This window comes from Cnephaeus nilssonii, assembly GCF_951640355.1.
Source record: "Cnephaeus nilssonii genome assembly, chromosome: 8".
In the NCBI taxonomy this organism is placed as follows: Eukaryota; Metazoa; Chordata; class Mammalia; order Chiroptera; family Vespertilionidae; genus Cnephaeus; species Cnephaeus nilssonii.
In genome coordinates this window covers 87,503,822-87,525,188 of record NC_137079.1, presented here as the reverse complement: position 1 = coordinate 87,525,188, position 21,367 = coordinate 87,503,822, and the positions used below count along the sequence as shown (strand labels likewise).

The following is a 21,367-nucleotide window of genomic DNA, read 5'->3' as shown; positions in this document are numbered from 1 at the left end:
TCTGTGGTGTTTGAATTACCAATTCTATTTATAGTGTCTGTCTACTTCATTACATGTTGTATAGCTAGGTCCAAACATTTTTTATATTGAAATGAATATTCTATTAAAAATAATTTTGTTCCTCTTTTAAGGCACCATATTGATATTTTATTAAAAAAATTTTTCATATTGGTATTTTCTAAGCTATGAGTCTAGTTATGAATCTCATTTAGGATAAAATTCAGGATATAAAGGCATCATTACAAAATATAAAAAGGAGTAATGAACTTGAGTATAACTGTTGCAACACTTAATGTTATTACATGTCCAATATAGGAAGAACTCTATAATTTATAATTGAATTATAAATCAATCTTTTCTAGCTATATTTACATATAGTAAGGAAAACCAATAACAGCGTTATTTTAAGATATAAGAAACAAATTCTTATTTAATACTAGAGGCCCGGTGCATGAATTTGTGCACGGGGGTGGGGGGGCGAGGGAGGAAGGTACCACAGGAGGTTGGCTGCCAGCCCCAAGGAGGAAGCCGGCCCCGGCCCCCCTGGGAAAGGGGCCGCGTCTGCCAACACCCACTCCTGGTTCCCTGTCCCAGCTCGGGCCCAAGGGCCCTGGTGGGGTTGGAGAGGAGGTAACAGTCGCCAGGTTGGGTGCAGAAGGAATGGACGCCGGACACTGAGGCTGCTGTCAGCACCCTGCCACTGCACGGTTCCGACACCCCTCCCTCCTCCTTCCCTCGCTGCCGCACCACCACTGCATTGGGCGGGCGGCTCCTGGCAAAGGGAGAGGATGGAAGCGAGACAAACCCTTGTGTCGAGGGTTGACTTTTAATAGATCGCAGCGAGGGAGCTGCTCTGTTATGTACGAAACCCTGACCCAGAAGCAGGTCTCTACGAATGGCTTAGCACCAGGGGCCAATGGGGGCCGGCCGGCTGGGGGAAGGGGCCGTGGGAGGTTGGCTGTGGGCGCACACTAACCATCAGGGGGCAGCTCATGCGTTGAGCATATGCCCCCCATGGTCAGTGTGCTTCATAGTGACTGGTCAACGGTCGTTCCGGACATTCAATTGTAACTGTTATTTAGGCGTTTATATATATACTAGAGGCCCAGTGCACGAAATTTGTGCACGGGGTGTGTGTGTCCCTCAGCCCAGCCTGCACCCTCTCCAATCTAGGACCCCTCGAGGGATGTCCAACTGCCTGTTTAGGCCCGATCCCAGTAGGCTGGGATGAGGGACACAGCCCAGTAAGATCGGGCCTAAACAGGCAGTCGGACATCACTCTCACAATCAAGGACTGCTGGCTCCCAACTGCTCACCTGCCTGCCTTCCTGATTGCCCCTAACCGCTTCTGCCTGCTAGCCTGATCACCCCCTAACCACTCCCCTGCCAGCCTGATTGATGCCTAACTGCTCCCCTGCCAGCCTGTTTACCCCTAACTGCCCTCCCCTGCAGGCCTGGTCACCCCTAACTGCCCTCCCCTGCAGCCTGGTCCCCACAACTGCTCTCTCCTGCAGGCCTGGGTTCCCCCCAACTGCCCTTCCTTGCAGGTCCAGTTGCCCCCCAAATACCCTCCTCTGCCGGCCTGGTCACCCCTAGCTGCCCTCCCCTGCTGACCATCTTGTGGTGGCCATCTTGTGTTCACAAGGGGGCAGGTTCTTTGACCACATGGGTGCAGCCATCTTGTGTGTAGGAATGATGGTCAATCTGCATATTACTCTTTTATTAGATAGGATAGAGGCCTGGTGCATGGATGGGGGCCAGCTGATTTGCCCTGAAGGGTGGCCCGGATCAGGATGGGGGTTCCCTTGGGGCGAGGGGCGGCCTGGGCGAGGGGCCTGTGGTGGTTTGCAGGCTGGCCATGCCCCCCTGGTGACCCAAGCAGAGGCCCTGGTATCTGGGATTTATTTATCTTCTACAATTGAAACTTTGTAGCCTGGAGTGGAGCCAAGCCTTCTGCTTGCTCCGTGGCAGCAGCCATTTCAGTTGGGATTTATTTATCTTCTATAATTGAAACTTTGTAGCCTTAGGTGGAGGCCTGGGCCAGCCAGGGTGTGTGGAAAGTTTGGCTTCCTCCATCGCCGGGGAAACCCAAGCCTCCCTCCTGCTCTCTCCATGGCTGCAGCCATCTTGGTTGGGTTTATTTGCATACTCGCTCCTGATTGGCTGGTGGGCATGCCTTGTGTGTATAGCAGAGTGATGATTAATTTGCATATTACTCTTTTATTAGATAGGACTAGTAACCCATTGTGCGAAATCGCGTGAGACGCGGCCCCACCCCTGCTGCCCCGGCCCTGCTGTGTGCGCCACCATCTTGTGATGGCGTTATGGCACGAGGGTCAATTTGCATATTACATCTTTATTATACAGGATATAGACTAGAGGCCCAGGGCATGAATTCATGCACGGGTGGGGACTGGCCGGCCGGGCCCCAATGGGGGTGGATTGGGGCCAGGCCTGTCGGAAAGAGGAGATGGTGGGAGATTGGCCGGCTGGCCCACCCTGATTGGGGCCCAATCAGGGCCGGGCTGGCTGGGGGGAGGGGCTGTGGGCAATTGGCTGGTGGGCCCCACCCCCAATGGGGTGGGCGGCACCGATTGGGGTCAGCAGCCAGGAGGAGGGGCCATGGGTGGTTGGCCGGCTGGCCCTGCCCCTGATTAGAGTGGGGGGTCGATTGGAGGTGGAGCTGGCTTGGGGGAGGGGCTGCGGGCTGATTGGGGTGATGGCCGATTGAGGGCGGGCCGGCCTGGGGGAGGGGCTGCAGGAGGTTGGCCATCCGGCTCCGCCCCCTATTGGGGTGGGGGTGCCGATCGGGGGGGTCAGTGGCTGTGGGAGGTTGGCTGGCCAGCCTCACTCCCGATTGGTATGGGGGAGCCGATCAAGGGCAGAGCTGGCTGGGGGGAAGGGCCGTGGGCCAATCGGGGTGGTGGGGGCTGATCGGGGGTGGGGCCGGCCGTGGGGAGGGGCTATGAGTGGTGGGCCAGCTGGCCTTGCCCCCAATGGGGTGTGCAGGGGCTGATCGGGGGCCAGTGGCCTGGGGGAGGGGCCATGGGTGAATGGCCAGCTGGCCCTACCCCTGATCGGAGTGGGGTGGCCCATTGGGGGCGGGGCTGGCCGGGGGGAAGGGCCATGGAGGGGTTGGCTGGTCACCCCGCCCTTGATCAGGGTTAGAGAGTCCGATCAGGGTCAGGGACGGCTGAGGGGAGGGGCCACGAGAGGTTGTCCGGCTGGCTCCACCCCCCGATCGGGCCGGTTTGCTGGCTGCAGTGGGTGTCATAGTGACTGGTTGCTGGCTTTTTATATATATAGACTAGAGGCCCAGTGCACGAAATTCGTGCACTGGGGAGGTGTCCCTCAGCTCGGCCTGCGCCCTCTCTCAGTCCAGGAGCTCTCGAGGGATGTCCGACTGACGGCTTAGGCCGCCTACGCTGTCAGTTGGACATCCTTAGTGCTGCCGCAGAGGTGGGAGAGGCTCTCGCCAGCCATGAGCCTGACTTCTGGCTGAGTGGTGCTCTCCCTGTGGGATCATACTGACCACCAGGGGGCAACTCCTGCATTGAGTGTCTGCCCCTGGTGGTCAGTGCACATCATAGCAAACGGTCGTTCCGCCGTTGGGCCAAATCCGGCTCTCCAACATCCCCCGGGGGGTCCCGGATTGCGAGAGGGCGCAGGCCAGGCCAAGGGAACCCACCGGTGCACGATAGGGGCCGGGGAGGGACACGGGAGGTTGGCCAGCCAGGGAGGGACCGCGGGAGGGCTCCAGGGCATGTCCGGCCTGTCTCGCTCGGTCCCAATCAGCCGGACCCCAGCAGCAAACAAACCTACTGGTCAGAGAGTTTGCCCCCTGGTGGTCAGTGCACGTCATAGCGACTAGTCTACCAGTTGACTGTCTGCCCCCTGGTGATCAGTGCATGTCATAGTGAGTGGTTGAGCAGCCTTAGCATATCATTAGCATATTACGCTTTGATTGGTTGAACGGCCAACCAGACGACCGGACACTTAGCATATTAGGCTTTTATTATATAGGAATATGTAAAGAGCAGGTTGGCTTAAAGATTTTTTTGTCTCCAAAAATAATCGAAATTTAATACTATTCGGGGAAAAAAAGGAAATAAATGTCCAGTTGGAAATACTCCAGAGAATATTCTTACCTTCCATTGCAAAGTGAGAGAGTTTTTCGTCCGATTTGCTATCCTTGGTGGATTAGGTATGTCAGGTTCACAGCTCAAGGTGGTAAAGCTTTCAGTTTCTGAAGGAGTTCCCTTTATACAATTATATTCGGCCTGGACTCTATGGCGATAAAATAAATAGTTTTATCCTGCAGAATCATTGCAAACAGCCCTTCAAAAGCATCACCTTTAAGTACTTGCAAATTAGAAAGTTCCCCTCTAAATGGTTTATTAAGAAAATATGCACATTAAAAGGGTGGCCATTAAAAAGAAAAAGAAAAAAGATAGACTAGTGGCTTTTACCTTTTTTTACTGCAAACCAAAGTAAAAAATACATTTTAAATTGTGATATCACTGTGTCTGTGCAATATGTATTATCCACAGGCACATTAAAACTACTGTGTGTACACATGTGCAAAACAAGTGTCCTGAAACAATATCCTTAACTAGAGTAATACATATACTGATACTCTTCTATTCCATTTGATAACATTTAATTTTTTTAAATGCTGAATATAACCTGCAAAATTAATTACATGATCCAATAATGGCTGCAATCCACAGTTTGAAGAATACTAGGTTAGACAATACATTGTGTTTATCCACAGGAAGTAGAACTGCAGACTTAATTTAATCATTTAGTAGGAATAATCCTATCCACAAATGTTCTTTTTCAAAATGGAGATGACTAAGTAAATGCATTTTACTCAGTCCCAACCAGGGAAGTCCGTAGATTTTATAATTTTGGTAAATTACAATGGAAGACCTATGCAGAATAAAACAGTTTCTAAGTTATCCCCAATTAAATGTGAAATTGTAAGAATTTAAATGTCTGAAACTTGTTCCAAATACCTAAACATAAGTCACATATTATTTGATTCTGTTTTATAAAATTTTCAAAAGCTGGGACAATTTCTAGTGCTAAACCAGATATTGTAGACATATAATATATATTAACTGTATATTCATTCCAATCCTTATATCCTACAAACAGGGTGACTAATCCTTCAATATAACAACCTAGTTAAAATGTTCTACTTTTGTGGGAAAGTATTAATAATTGTGCCAAAACACCCCTATGAAAGTCCATGTTTTTAATACAAAGTGAATAATTAAATTACATTCTAGACTTTTAAGAAAATAATTAAAAATAACACTACCTATGTTCTATCATAGAAAAGCTACATGTAGGAGGTTTCTTACTTTGCATGGTATTCCGTAGCTGGTTTGAGATCATTTAAAGTGACACTTGTTTCTTCTCCTCTGGGGAAAAAAGGTAATATTTCATTGCCTGGTAAATAAAGCATTTCTGGAGGATATGCATTATGTACACTGTAGGTAATTTATAAAATTCTACTGCTTCTTACTTTACAACCTGTGACCATATTCAAATTCCCCTAATATGGAATTTGTTTAATTAGGATATGTGCCAAACTTAAGTATGTACCTGAATACTACTATAAAACAAATAAGTGTGGTAAGCAAATCAAGAAATAGAACCATTTTATATGATTTAAAAATCCATTTCGCACATAGTTGAAATGAGAAATAACACATATAATACTGAAATAAAAACTACCAAATTTTTACATGCAGTCTGCCACTATTGCATTTTATTAGAATATAACATGGAACTTTATTTAAAACTAGAGGCCCTGTGCACAAAATTTGTGCACTCAGCGGGGGTCCCTCAGCCCAGCCTGTGCCCTCTCGCAGTCCGGGAGCCCTTGGGGGATGTCTAACTGACGGCTGGCAGTCGGACATCCTTAGTGCTGCCGTGGAGGCGGGAGAGGCTCGCCAGTCGTGAGCCCGGCTCAGGCCTTCTGGCTGAGAGGTGCTCCCCCTGTGGGAGTGCACTGACCACCAGGGGGCAGCTACTGCATTGAGCATCTGCCCTCTGGTGGTCAGTGCACATCACAGCGACCGGTCGTTCCATCGTTTGGTCAATTTGCATATTTGCCCTTTATTATACAGGATGTTACAGTTTAATGAGTAAATAAGAAAAAGCAATAATCATAATTTCAAGTAAAGCATTTCCTATAGCCACTATGACATTTTTATAAACACAACAGTCCTCATCTTCTTAAAATAATCATTTCATACAACTATTACTTGGTATGTAGCCAACAAACAAGCCTCTTTTCTATTTCTTAAAAAAAAAAAAAAAAATCACTGTTCTCTGCTGTTTCCTTCATCCAAGTTTCTCTCCTCTCCACTTTTTGGACTTCTGCAATCCCCTCCTCCCTGTTTTCCAGCTATCTTGTTTCTCAAATGAAAACCAGTAAATATTATGAGAAAAAAACAACAACAGGTCTCATTGGTGAAAATGCATTTTAATGAATTGGACATTACAGCAGCATCCTCAGAGAGAGACCTTAATTGATGGAGGGTAAAGGAAGTGACTTATTTCCCTCCGGTTCTCTCTTGTCAGGCTGCAAATGGAGGTAAATCCTCTTAAAAAGCAACGATAGCTAATTATACAACCAGTAACACACAAAAACTCCCTTTATGTTGATGGTCCTTTATCACCTATTTACCCCTTAGATAGGGGGTAAAAAGGGGATAAAAGTAGTTAGGTTTGTCTCTTTTAAGAAAAATTAATAGAATAAACACAAGGAAGTCTCAAGAGAGATAGGAGACAACATTTTTATAATCTTATGTTACCAGATGATAATCACTGGGGTAATTTCACTTTCCTTTCTTCCCTATACTAGCTATTTTTGGAAAAAAGACACAAAAAAGGCTGATGTATCCAGTATTGTGTGTTAATTATGATCATTTGAATGACTGACCAACCTCATTTACAATCTTTCTGGTGCTTAAATTATAACTAATAATCAACTTTACTCTATTTTTTCATTAGAATAAGCAATTTCTATATGAATAAGGACAGAAAAATAATTTTTTATTTTTAAAAATATATTTTTAATGATTTTAGAGAGGAAGAGAGATAGAAACATCAATGATGAGAGAGATTCATTGATAGGCTGCCTCCTGCGCACCCCCCCAAACACACACCAAACACCCTTACTGGGGATCGAGCCTACAATCCAGGCATGTGCCCTAACCGTGACCTCCTGGTTCATAGGTCAACATTTAACCACTGAGCAACACCGGCAGAGCAGAAAAATAATTTATTTTATAACTAGCCAATCAAAAATGTCACAATTTTAGCCACTGACCCTTTCTAAGGCTAGTTGATATATAATAAATACACTTTGTAGTAAGAAAAGAGAACTATGATAGGTTTTCAAAATATGATTATTAATAAACCAACATACAAATGAGGAATAATGGCACTAAATTCATTTTGCAATAGGACATGAGCTTATACATATAAAAATTAAATCTAACTCTTCAGAGGAGCATATTTCATGAGTTCGTAATCTAAGAGTTCTCATTTCTGGTCCTGGCTTCTATATATTACAATTTATATTTATGCCTCAGGAAAATGTGAATAGTGAACCATCTGTTAGGGAACCTACTGAAAAATAAAAAAGCTGAATTGGTCAGTGAAAGCAAGGGCTTTCACTGTGTGTACCAGCCAGCATTTGAACTATTTACATTGAAATCACTATCACTGCTCAATTCATAGTTTAAAATAAAAACATGAAAAGAGAAAAGTAGAACAAAGGTAGTATTAAGCTCTTTATGATAAACCATAACTCATATAATGGAGGGAGTAAGATATAACAAATACCTACACATATACACTTTTATATTTCCCATCTTTTCCAGTACTTGAGACCAGAATTTCATAACCATAGAGCTCTGGTATAGTAGTCTCATCTGTTTCGCCGTTAATGAAGCTGGAAGGAGGTGACCAAGTAAGTATTACTGTCCTTGCCTGGATATCTGAGGCCTGCAAAAACACAATATTGAAAAGCTCTTGGAAACAACTGTAACATGCACAATGAACGGTGAAAAATCTAATGGGGTTTCAAGATTAAATAAAATATATACATGTGTCTACTTACATACAATGGATTACAAATAGAAATCTGTTCATTTGTAGATGAGATATAATTTGTTCTGAATGGGCAGGTGGGTTAAACAAAAGTTTAAAGACCAAAAGGAAAAGACAAAAAACTCAAGAGAAAAATGAGGAAAGGACATGGACTGTCCAAAGATTCATAAATATAAATGGGTAATATATGAAATTATTTGTAACTGCATCATAATTAAATACATGTTAAGTAAAACAAGATGCCACTTTTTATCCACCAGCATGTGAGGATCTATAATAACATCATATTCCATTTTATGGGAGAAGAAAAAGATTCAGAAAGGTTAAGTGACTTATCCCAGATCACTCAACTCCTGAGTGCACAGCTAAGGCTGAGACTAGCTTGATATTCTCCCTCATACACTACATTTGAGTCACATGATTGAGCTTTTCTTCTTTGATTTTGGTTCCTCAAATGTGCCACATTTCAGTTCTTTTCAAATGTTGGCTGTTTGCAATAATACCCCCCCACTCTCCCACTGTCCACAGTGCCCGACCACTACTTTCTCTTTAAATTTCAGTTCAATCATCCTTCCTTAGGGAACTTTGTTCGACATCCCTGTCAAGGTCTATTCCCCCCATTATTACATACTAGAGGCCCCTCGGCGTGGCCTGTGGGGGATCAGGCCAAAACCGGCTCTCCGACATCCCCCAAGGGGTCCTGGATTGCGAGAGGGCGGTTCTCGGGTGACACACCCCGGAATCAGGCTCCCTCCTTTCTGGTTCCGGGTGTGTCTCCCAAGAACCGCCACTGCCAAGTCATCACAGCTCATCAGCTCCTGCGTTGAGCATCTGCCCCCTGGTGGTCATTGCACATCATAGCTACCAGTCAGATGGTTGCTTAGGGTTTTTTTTTTTTAAATATATTTTATTGATTTTTTTCAGAGAGGAAGGGAGAGAGAGTTAGAAACATCGATGAGAGAGAAACACCGATCAGCTGCCTCCTGCACACCCCCTACTGGGGATTGCACAAATCAAGGTACATGCCCTTGACCAGAATCGAACCTGGGACCCTTCAGTCCGCAGGCCGACGCTCTATCCACTGAGCCAAACCAGTTAGGGCTAGGGTTTTATATATACAGATTCTTATAGTACTCTCTTTGTTGTGACACCTCATAGATATAGCTTTATATGTACTGCATGATGCTTCATCTATTGACTTAAGTTCTGAGGGCAGAGGCCATGCCTCCCTTTTGCTTTCCATTCTATCTACAGCTTCTAGCACAGTATCTCGCATTTTGTAAATGGTCACATATTTGTGGAATGATTAAGTGAATGAATAAATTTAATTTGGTATTCTAAATGATTAATAAAAAAGGAATGGCTACCCAAACTGTTAAAAAAAAAAACAACACACCCTAAAACAAAGTAAAGCAAAACAAAACCATCAGCATTACTTTATGTTTTATGATATAGGGCTTAAATTACCTCTTCCCCATAATATTGGGCAAGAAACTCTTTTTAAAAATTGTTTCAAGCTTTATGTGCCTGAAAAATTATACTTTTAGTATTATATAATGAGAAATGCTTCTAGCACTAGTTATTATATCATTCAAATTATTCTATTAAGGCTATCTAATTACTTTTAAAGCTAATCTAATTTGGGTATATCTAGATCTTGGAAAAATAAAGCCTGAATTTCAATTTCAGCTTCAATACTACTTATTAAACCTACTCTTTCCTCATCTGTAAAACTAGAGGGCCGGTGCACGAAATTCGTGCACGGGGGGGGGGGGGGGTTGAGTCCCTCAACCCAGCCTGCACCCTCTCCAATCTGGGACATCCCTCTCACAACCCAGGATTGCTGGCTCCCAACTGCTCGCCTGCCTGCCTTCCTGATTGCCTCTAACCACTTCTGCCTGCCAGCCTGATCACCCCCTAACCACTCTCCTGCGAGCCTGATTGATGCCTAACTGATCCCCTGCCAGCCTGATTGCCCCTAACTGCCCTCCCCTGCAGGCCTGGTCCCTCCTAACTGCCCTCCCCTGCAGGCCTGGTTCCCCCCAACTGCCCTCCCCTGCAGGCCTGGTCCCCTCCAACTGCCCACCCCTGCAGGCCTGGTCACCCCCAAATGCCCTCCCCTGCAGGCCTGGTCACCCCCAACTGCCCTCCCCCTGCAGACCTGGGTCCCCCCCAACTGCCCTTCCCTGCAAGCCTGGTCGCCCCCAACTTCCCTTGTCTGCTGGCCTGGTCACCCCTAACTGTCCTCCCCTGCAGGCTTGATCGCCCCCAACTGCCCTCCCTTGCAGGCCTGGTCCCTCCCAACTGCCCTCCCCTGCTGGCCTGATCGCCCCCAACTGCTCTCCCTTGCAGGCCTCGTCACACCCCAACTGCCCTCTCCTGCAGGCTTGATCGCCACCAACTGCTCTCCCTTGCAGGCCTGGTCCCTCCCAATTGCCCTCCCCTGCTGGCCTGATCGCCCACAACTGCCCTCCCTTGCAGGCCTGGTCCCTCCCAACTGCCTTCCCCTGCTTGCCTGATCGCCCCCAACTGCCCTCCCTTGCAGGCCTCGTCACACCCCAACTGCCCTCCCCTGCAGGTTTGATTGCCCCCAACTGCCCTCCCTTGCTGGCCATCTTGTGGCAGCCATCTTGTGTGTTGGAATGATAGTCAATTTGCATATTACTCTTTTATTAGATAGGATAGAGGCCTGATGCACAGGTGGAGACTGGCTTATTTATCCTGAAGGGTGTCCGGGTGGGGGTTCCCTTGGGGCATGGGGCAGCCTGGGCCAGGGGCCTGGGGTGGTTTGCAGGCCAGCCACGCCCCTGGCCACCCAAGCGGAGGCCCTGGTATCTGGGATTTATTTATCTTCTATAATTGAAACTTTGTAACCTTGAGCGCAGGCCAGGGCAGGCCAGGAAGTTTGGCTTCCTCCATCGCTGGGGAAACCCAAGCCTCCTGCTCGCTCTGTGGCCGCAGCCATTTTTGTTCGGATTTATTTATCTTCTATAATTGAAACTTTGTAGCCTTGAGAGGAGGCAGGGCAGGCCAGGGCAGGCGGAAAGCTTGACTTCCTCCATTGCCAGGGAAACCCAAGCCTCCTGCTCACTCTGTGGCCGCACCCATCTTGGTTGGGTTAATTTGCATACTCGCTCCTGATTGGCTTGTGGGCGAAGCAGAGGTACAATTTGCATATTACTCTTTTATTAGATAGGATAGGGAAAATAGTACAGAGGGTTGTTGTAGAAATTAAAGAAAGTAATGTATGTGTGTATTCAAAGTACTATGGACAAAGTCTGACACTAGGAAACTTATGTTAGCTATTATCCTATCTAATAAAAGAGTAATATGCAAATTAACCACCACTCCACCACACCACAAGCCACGCCCACCAGCCAATCAGGAGTGAGCATGCAAATTAACCCCAACCAAGATGGCTGCAGCCACTGAGAAAGCAGGAGGGAGGCTTGGGTTTCCCCGGTGACGGAGGAAGCCAAGCTTTCCGCACACCCTGGCCGGCCGAGGCCTCCACTCCAGGCCACAAAGTTTCAATTATAGAAGATAAATCCCAACAGAAATGGCGGCAGCCACGGAGCTGGAGAGAGCAGGAGGCTAGGGTTGCCCCCGGCGATGGAGGAAGCCAAGCTTTCCGTACACCCTGGCCGGCCCAGGCCTCAGCTTAAGGCTACAAAGTTTCAATTATAGAAGATAAATCCCAACAGAAATGGCTGCCACCAAGGAGCAAACAGGAAGCTTGGCTTCGTTCCAGGCTACAAAGTTTCAATAGTAGAAGATAAATAAATCCCAGATACCAGGGCCTCTGCTTGGGTCACCGGAGGGCGTGGCCAGCCTGCAAACCACCACAGGCCCCTCGCCCAGGCTGCCCCACACCCCAAGGGAACCCCCACCCTGACCTGGGACACCCTTCAGGGCAAACCAGCCGGCCCCCACCTGTGTACCAGGCCTCTATCCAATCTAATAAAAGAGTAATATGCAGATTGACCATCACTACAACACACAAGATGGCTGCCCCAATGTGGTCAAAGATCCTGCCCCCATGTGGACTCAAGATGGTCAGCAGGGGAGGGCAGTTGGGAGGAACCAGGCCTGCAAGGGAGAGCAGTTGGGGGCGATCAAGCCTGCAGGGGGGGCAGATAGGGGTGACCAGGCCGGCAGAGGAGGGAAGTTGGGGGCGACTGGGCCTGCAGGGAAGGGCAGTTAGGGGGGACCCAGGCCTGCAGGGGAGAGCAGTTGGGGGTGACCAGGCCTGCAGGGGAGGGCAGTTAGGGGCAAACAGGCTGGCAGGGAAGCAGTTAGGCATCAATCAGGTTGGCAGAGGAATAGTTAGGGGGTGAGCAGACTGGCAGGCAGAAGTGGTTAGGGACAATCAGGAAGGCAGGCAGGCGAGCAGTTGGGAGCCAGCAGTCCTGGATTGTGAGAGGGATGTCCAACTGCCTGTTTAGGCCTGATCCTACCCTCGAGGGGTCCCAGATTGGATAGGGTGCAGGCTGGGCTGAGGGACACCCTTCCCCCGTGCACAAATTTCATTCACTGGGCCTCTAGTTATGAAATAATTTTGTATATGTTTACATTAATTTATATGTATATATACAGCTCAATTCTTAAGAGAGAACAAATTAGAAGGAAATAAAATTATAGCAACCAAATCTAATATTTAGGGTTGTCAGAAGAAACATGACCATAGTAGCCTATTAGATTAGTGACTGTCTTACTGAAACTTCCTAAAATTGGGTAAAATGAAAAGGTAATCCTTTGTGGAGAAAGTGTTAAGAGTAACAACTGTCCTTGTCCAAGCAAAGAATTTTTTTAGATAACTTAGCACAAAATATTTTACCATGGATTTTTTTGGAGGGGGGGGGGCTAGGTGGAGTTTTTTCTTTTGGAAACCAAAAAATACTTTTATCAGTGTTTAATAAATGATAATGGTTCTTTCTATCTGACGAGCTTGTCATGCTTATTCCTGCTCTCCCTTTCCTATTCCTTCCAACTTTTGTGACTTTTCTAACTCTTCAGAGGCTCAGAGAAAACTTTCTTGATTGTTCTATTTAAATAACTCCCCCTTCCCCAGTAACTTATCATATCACCCTATTTCTGTAGTAGCATTTTTTACAACCACACATGATTTGTATATTTGTTGGCATATAGCAAGGGCTCAATACATATTTTGTCTGTCATGGTGATGAATATTTTGATGAACTGACTACATGGATAACTATGTAGCTCTTCAAAGAATTATGTAATAATATAGAAAGATTGCTAAGGCATAACAGTTCTTGCCACAAGCATTAGGGTACAGTATAACCCTTTTTTCATAAAGAGACAAAAGAAAAAATTTATATTTTGCTGGACAGACACATACAAATAAACTGAAATAGTACTGGAAGGAATCCCAAACTGTTAAGCGTGATTAAATTGGACAAGTGGGTAAAAAGAAATTTATTTTTACTCTCTACATTTATGTGTTACTTACATATTTTACCATATTAATTATAAAATATTGGGATTCAATTAGTCACTGGCGCTTGTTAGCTGCTTTTCAAATGGAATGAAGACGTAACTCTTACAAAAAACAGAAAAAGAAAAAGACTAGTAATATGAACAACTACTGTGATATTTTGGTTTTCCCTTCTACTCTGACTCTAATTTTTTCAAAGGCTTTTCTTCATATGGTTGTAATCATAATGTCCAAATAGTTTGATCGCCAGCATTTTACTTACAAAAGCATTGTTGTAAGTTTTTGCAGTCTTCAAATATACAAATATATATATTTTTAGTGACTTTAGAGAAATTGGGGGGGGAGGGGGAAGGAAGAGAAACATCAATGTGAGAGAGAAACATTGATCAGCTGCCTCACAAAGGGGACCAAACCCGCAACCTGGGCATGTGCCCTGACCAGGAATTGAACTGGTGACCTTTCAGTGCCGGGATCACGCTCAACCAATCAAGCTACACCAGACAGAGCAAAAACCATATTTTTAAGTGGCTATTATCATTCTGGCCAGTAAAAACATTCTAATTTATCTATGCATTCCTTTATTTTTGTTAATATTAGTGCTGGAACATATTTTTTTTCTTTTTTAAAAAAATCTGTAGTGATGAAAGTATTACATAGGTCCCTTTTCCCCCCATTGACCTCTTCTAACCCACCTTGATCCTCCCACCCAGGCCATCACCACCCTACTGACTGTGTCCATGGGTTATGCATATATGCATACAAGTTCTTAGGCTGATCTCTTCCCATCCACCCACTCCCACCTTCTCTCTGAGATTCCTAAGTCTGTTCCATGCTTCTATGACTCTGGAAATATTCTGTTCATTAAATTCCACATATGAGTGAAATCATGTGATACTTGTCCTCTTATTGGCTTATTTTGCTTAGCATAATACTCTCCAGGTCCATCCATGCTATCTCAAAGGGTAAGAGATCCTTCTTTTTTATTGCTGCATAGTATTCCTTGGTGTAAATGTACCACAGCTTTTTTATCTATTCACTAGAGGCCTGGCGCGCAAAATTCATGCACGGGGGGTGGGGGGGGTGTCCCTCAGTCTGGCCTGTGCCCTCTCGCAATTCGGGACCCTCGGGTAGGGTCCCTAGGTCTGGCTGGTGATCAGGGCCTATCTGGGCTTTCCTTCCCCCGGCTGCCGGCAGCTGGCTTTGCCCCCGCCGCTGCCACTGCTTGCCATCTGTGCGGCACTGCTCCCCCCACTCCCCCCTGCAAGGGTTGCCTTCCTTTGTGGGCAACAGGTCGCTTGGCTGGCCTGGGCTTCCCTCTGTGGGGCAATCGATCACAGGGCCACCAGATCAGTTGCCTCCCAGAGGGAGGCTCCGCCCACCTGCCGCAGCACCGCCAGCCATTAGCCTGGGCCTCCCGCTTTCGATCGCCCCACAGAAAGTGGCCTGGGCCTCCCTCTGAGGGGCGATTGTCGGGCAATGGAGGGGTCCCTTGACCAATAGCATTGCACCTACCTTAGCTGGCCTGGCACCAGTGCGTGTCATAGCATGGTCGTCCGCAAGTTCGTCCGGATGGTCATTCTGTTGTTCGGTTGTTCGGTCGATTTGCATAGTATGCTTTTATTATTATAGCTTTACTGATGGATACTTGGGCTGTTAGTCTTAGCTATTGTAAATTGCACTGATATGAACATAGGGGTACATTTATTCTTTCTGATTGGTGTTTTGGGTCTTCTAGGGTATATTTCTAGAAGTGGGATCATTGGGTCAAATGACAGTTCCATATTTAATTTTTGGAGGAAACTCAATACTGTTTTCCACAGTGGCTGCAGTGTACTAGGGTTCCCTTTTCTCCATATCCTCGTCAGCACTTGTCATTTATTGATGGGAGCCATACTGACAGGTGTAAGGTGATAACTCATTGTCCTTTTAATTTGCATCTCTCTGATGATCAGTGATTTTGAGCATTTTTTCACGTCTCTTAGCCATCTGTATATCAACTTTGGAGAAGTATCTATTCAGGTTCTTTGCGAATTTTTCAACTGGATTGTCTTCCTTTTGTTAAGTTGTATGAGTTCCTTATATATTTTGGATATTAACACTTTATCAGATGTATTACTGCCAAATATGTTCTACCATACAGTGGGCTCCTTTTTCATTTTGTTGATGGTTTCTCTGGCTGTGCAGAAACTCTTTATTTTGATGTAGCCCAATTTGTTTATTTTCATCTTAGTTTCCTTTGCCCTAGGAGATGTATGGCAAACATATTGCTACAGGAGGAGTCTGAGATTTTGCTGCCTATGGTTTCCTTTAGAATTTTTATGGTTTTACAACTTACACTTAAGTCTTTTATCCATTTTGAGTAATTCTTTCGAATGGTGTAAGTTGGTGGTCTAGTTTCACTTTTTTGCATTTGTGTGTCCAATTTTCCCCAACACCATTTCTTGAAGAGACTGTCTTAACTCCATTGTATGGTCTTGCCTCCTTTGTCAAATATTGAGTGTAATGGCTTGGGTCGATTTCTGGGGTTTCTGTTCTGTTCCATTGATCTATATACCTGTTCTTGTGCCAATACCAGGCTGTTTTGATTACAGTGGCTTTGTAGTATAATTTGATATCTGGTATTGTGATTCCTCCAACATAGTTCTTTCTCAAGATTGTTGTGGCTATTTGGGTTCTTTTTTGGTTACATATAAATTTTTGGAGTATTTGTTCTAGGTCTGTGAAATATGCTGTTGGTATTTTAATAAGGATTATACTGAATTTGTAAAATGCTTTGGATACTATGGCCATTTTAATGATGCTGATTTTACCAATCCATGAACATGGTATATTCTTCCACTTGTTTGTATCTTCCTCTATCTCTTTTTTCAATGACCTGTAGTTTTTGAAGTACAAGTCTTTTACCTCCCTGCTTAAGTTTATTCCTTAGTATCTTATTTTTTTGTTGCAATAGTAATGGGATTGCTTTTTTAGTTTCTCTTTCTGATAATTCATTATTGGTGTATAAAAATGCCATTGATTTCTGGGTGTTAATTTTGTATTCTGCTACATTGCTATATTCATTTATTAAATCTAGTAGTTTTTTGGTGGAGTCTTTAAGGTTTTCTATGTATAATATTCATGTCATCTGTGAATAATGAGAATTTTACTTCCTCCTTTACAATTTGGATGCCTTTTATTTCTTCTTCTTTTCTGATCACTGTGGCTAGGACTTCTAGTACTATGTTGAATAAGAATGGTGAAAGCAGACATTCCTGTCTTGTTCCTGTTCTTAGGGGAAATGGTTTCAGTTTTTGCCCATTGAGTGTGATGTTGGCTGTAGGTTTGTCATATATGGCTTTTACTATGTTGAGGTATGATCCCTCTATTCCCACTTTGCTGAGAGTTTTTATAAAAAATGGGTGCTGGATTTTGTAGAATGATTTTTCTGCACATATTGAAAGATCATGTGATTTTTGTCTTTTAATTTGTTTATGTTATGTATCATATTCATTGATTTGTAAATATTGTAATAGCCTTGCATCCCCAGAATAAATCCTACTTGGTCATGGTGCCTGATCTTTTTAATATATTGCTGGATCCATTCTGCTAATATTTTGTTCAGGATTTTAGCACTTGTGTTCATCAGGTAATTGGCCTGCAATTATCTTTCTTTGTAGTGTCTTTATCTGGTTTTGGAATTAGGATAATGCTGGCCTCATAAAAAGAGCATGGAAGTGTTCCTTCCACTTGGATTTTTTTGAATAGTCTGAGGAGGATAGGTGTTAGTTGTTCTTTGAAGGTTTGGTAAAACTCTCCAGTGAAGCTGTCCAGACCAAGGCTTTTGTTTGCTGGGAGTTTTTTGATTACTACTTCTATTTCATCAGTTGTTATTCAGGTTTTCTGATTCTTCCTGATTCAGTTTTGGAAGATTATATATTTTTAGGAATTTGTCCATTTCGCTCAGGTTGTCCTTTGTTAACATATAGTTGTTCACACATTTTTGTTTGTATAGCTTTTTATTGAGAAACCGGACTACACAGTTTCATAGAAGTTAAATTTATATTTCTCTTAATTACTAGTGAAGAAGTCTTTGGGGTCTTAATGGGTTTAAAAAAATATAACTTTATGAGGACTTCACTTATTGTTAATCTGATGCAAATTTTCTTATATCTGATGCAAATTATTTTTATTAGGCTATCTAAAAATATGCAGAAAAATTATATATAGCCATTTTGCTGACATACCCTTTGTTGATTTCTTCTAATACACCTACACTTATAAAAGATTGAGGAATATTAATTTTCTTCTACAGTTTGATATTATTTAACTATTTTTGTATCTGGAGTTACTTGGATATATTTTATATGGAAATCACATGGTTTTTTAAAATCTTGACAATTAGTTGTATCCACATTCTTTATTAGATCTTTGCCTGGTCCAAATGATTTTCAATAGCATATCTAAATCCTTGTTTTTAAAAAATGAATTCTTGTTTGAATATTCTGCTTCACTGATAACTTTTCTCTCCTTATGTCAGACCTATATTGATTCATAATTGACCTCATATTCTTCATATAGAATTAAGTATTAAGTAAGGCTTAAATCAAAATATACCAAAATCCTCTATGAACATAGTAAATATGAATGTAAAGAAAATAAACAAAATACTTACCACCGGTTTGACAATGTTGGAAAGAAGTGCTTCAAAGGCTTTAGTTTCTTCATCTTTTTCTAAAAAAATTTTTTTTGAAAATTAAAAAATGGGCTTAAATGCAATCATCCCACTCCCACACATATGTCTTGTAAAATAGGTTAGTATTTGAGATTTTTACTTTCTAGCTTTTACTCCTTAGTTCATTCTTAGTAGCTGTGGCTCTCCAGGATTCTTCTGCTTCAGTTTCTATTTCCATTTTAACCATGATTACTAATTATAATACCACTATAAATACTATATGAACTAGTCAATAAGATTTTTAAATAGAAAGTATATTTTTATTCATAGTGGTAAAAAATACTTGTTCTCTGTAGAGAACATGACATTTGGAGCATGACTAAATGACCAAAAGGTTAGAATATACTTTTATTAAGTTAAATATTGAGGAGAAATACCAAGAAGAATATCTGAGTTATTTTAAATAGTTACCTTCGATTTCTGTATCCATTTGTGCACCACCTTTACCTTTTCCTGACTTGTTCTTTGCTAATCCTGTGTTTACCCCACCAGCATTCTGCCCTTTTATAAGTCCATTATGTTCACTTATGGGAGAAGGGCATTTCTGGGGTGATGATGGTGGACTGCTCATTTTATCTTTCTGTGTTCCTTGGCGATCTTTTAATTTTTTCTGCAAACGTTCATAAGTTTTACTAGATCTTTCATCTCTAAAGTTGGACCTTCCATGTGTAGAGTGAGCATCTAGGAAAGAATAAAAATTAAAAAGACATTTACAAGGTCACTTTCTCCAAATACATTTATGGAATGAGAAAAGAACAGAAATAAATCTATCATAATTATATAAAACAAAATATTTCAAAGAATAATTTTGCAAAAAAACAAAACCTATTTGTTTCTTCAACTGACAGAACCAAGCTTTATGACTTGATTACACACACACACACACACACACACACACACACACACACACACATATATATATATAGTAAGTTTACAGAGACATTCCTTTCCTTCACCTCTTCCCAATTGTTACTCTTCATAGAAATAGCATAGCGGTATGCTATGATTATCATAGGTGGGGAATAAGACGTGAACTGAGCTGTGGACAGTTCTTTTTCTTTAATCTTTTGTACCCATTACTCTTAGCATCTCCTTTAACTTCAAACATAAAATAGGTAAAAAGAAAACCACCACCTGCCTCAACTTAAATTCCCTTATGATTCAAAAAAGCAAATCATCACTAAAAAATAAAGTTTTAGGAGTTAGCAAAAAGAAATGAGTGGCTCGTTTAGTAATAGAATCTTTGAATATTGTAAATTCAAGGTTATGATTTTAAAAAATTTATTCATTCAAATAAAAGTCACACAACAATAAGATTAATATACTCAATAAATACTGTTAAAGCAACTGTCCTCAGCTTATTTTTATTTTAAATTTAAAATCTGTAAAAATAACATTTTAAAACAAAGTCACAAAAATATCAGTCAAGTTTTAATTTATCAATGCTTTAACAAATTTAGTACAATATTAGTTTTTTTGTTCTATTAATCCTCACCAGAGAATAGTTTTTCCATTGATTTTTAGAAAGAGTGGAAGGAAGGGAAGGGGGGGGAGAGGAGGAGGGGGAGGAGGGGGAGGAGGAAGAGGAGAAGGAGAGAGGAGGGGGGAGGGGGAGGAGAGAGGAGGGGGGAGGGGGAGGAGGGAGGAGGGAGGAGGGAGGAGAGAGAAACATCTATGTGAGAGATACACATCTTTGGCTGCCTCCAGCACGTGCCAGGACCAGGCCATATTGAGTAATAAATAAAATATAAAGGCATTTGGATAACTACATTTTAAAAGTATATACTAATTACAGTTGCAGGCCATGAACCCGCAACTAGGTATGTGTCCCTGACCAGGAATTGAACCTGTGACCCTTTGGTGCATGGGCCAGCGCTCTAACCACTTAGGAACACTGGCCAGGGCAGTATAATTTTTTTGAAATGAATATTATAAGGATATGTACAATAACATTAGAAAAAAACCCACATAGGAATCTAGCTATCTACATGTTAAAAAGAGAACAAGTTTGGACTCTTACTTAACACCATATAGAAAAATTAACTCAAAATGCATCAAAGACCTAAATGAAGGCACTAAATCTATAAAACTTACAGAATAAAACATAGGTGTAAAGCTGCATGACAGTTGATTAGATAATAGTTTCTTAGAAGTGACAACCAAAGCACAAGCAATAAAAAAAAATCTTAACTTCATTAAAATTAAAAACTTTTCTGTATCAAAAGATACCATCAAGAAAGTGAAAAGACAACATGAGAGAAAAAAATCTATAAATCATATATCTGAAAAGGTTCTTGTATCCAGAATATATAAAAACTCTTACAACTCAACAATAAAAACCCAAATAACCCAATTAAAAAAATGGGTGAAGGATTTGAACAGACATCTCTCCAAAGAAGTTGAAAAGATGCTCAACACCTGTAGTTATTTAGGGACAAGCAAATCAAAATCATGAGATAAAACTTCACATTCCAGGATGGCTAGAATCAAAAGCCAGACAATAAGAAGTTTTTGCAAGGAAATGGAGAAATTAGAGCCCTCATACATTGCTGGTAGGGATGTAAAACAGGGCAAACAATTTTGTAGTTACCCATAAAGTTAAATATAGAATTACCATATGAGCCAGCAATTCCACTCTTAGGTATATACCCAGAAGAAATAAAAATGTATGTCTACACAAAAACTGTATACAAATGTCATAGCATTGATATTCATAATAAACAAAAAGTGGAAATAACACAAATGTCCATCAACTAATAAATGGGTAAATAAAATTGTATCCACATAATGGAGTATTTTTAAGAATACAAAGGAATGGAGTACTAGTATGCTACAACCTTGAAAAAAATATGTTAAGTGAAGAAAGCTACACACAAAAGGCTATACATTGTATGAACATTTATATCAAATATGCATATTGTATGTACACTTATAGGAAATATCTAGAATAGGAAAATCCATAGAGATAAAAAGTAGATTAGAAGATAGGGTAAAGGAAAATGGAACTGACTATTAATAGACACAGAGTTTCTTTTTGGGATGATAGAAATGTTCCGGAATTA

At 42.5% G+C, this 21,367-nt stretch overlaps 1 protein-coding gene across 4 annotated transcripts in view; it reads right to left on the bottom strand.

Moving 5' to 3' along the window:
• Positions 1 to 21,367, bottom strand: part of FNDC3A (fibronectin type III domain containing 3A) — a 254,406-nt gene that overhangs the window by 47,859 nt on the left and 185,180 nt on the right. For all 4 annotated transcript variants that reach the window (XM_079778647.1, XM_079778645.1, XM_079778646.1 and 1 more), the window contains 5 exons: positions 18,717 to 18,986; positions 18,246 to 18,304; positions 7,871 to 8,028; positions 5,370 to 5,429; positions 4,149 to 4,287 (listed from right to left, as the gene is read on the bottom strand). In XM_079778647.1, coding sequence (XP_079634773.1) covers positions 4,149 to 4,287; positions 5,370 to 5,429; positions 7,871 to 8,028; positions 18,246 to 18,304; positions 18,717 to 18,986 — 686 coding nt within the window. The remainder of the gene's footprint in view (positions 1 to 4,148; positions 4,288 to 5,369; positions 5,430 to 7,870; positions 8,029 to 18,245; positions 18,305 to 18,716; positions 18,987 to 21,367) is intronic.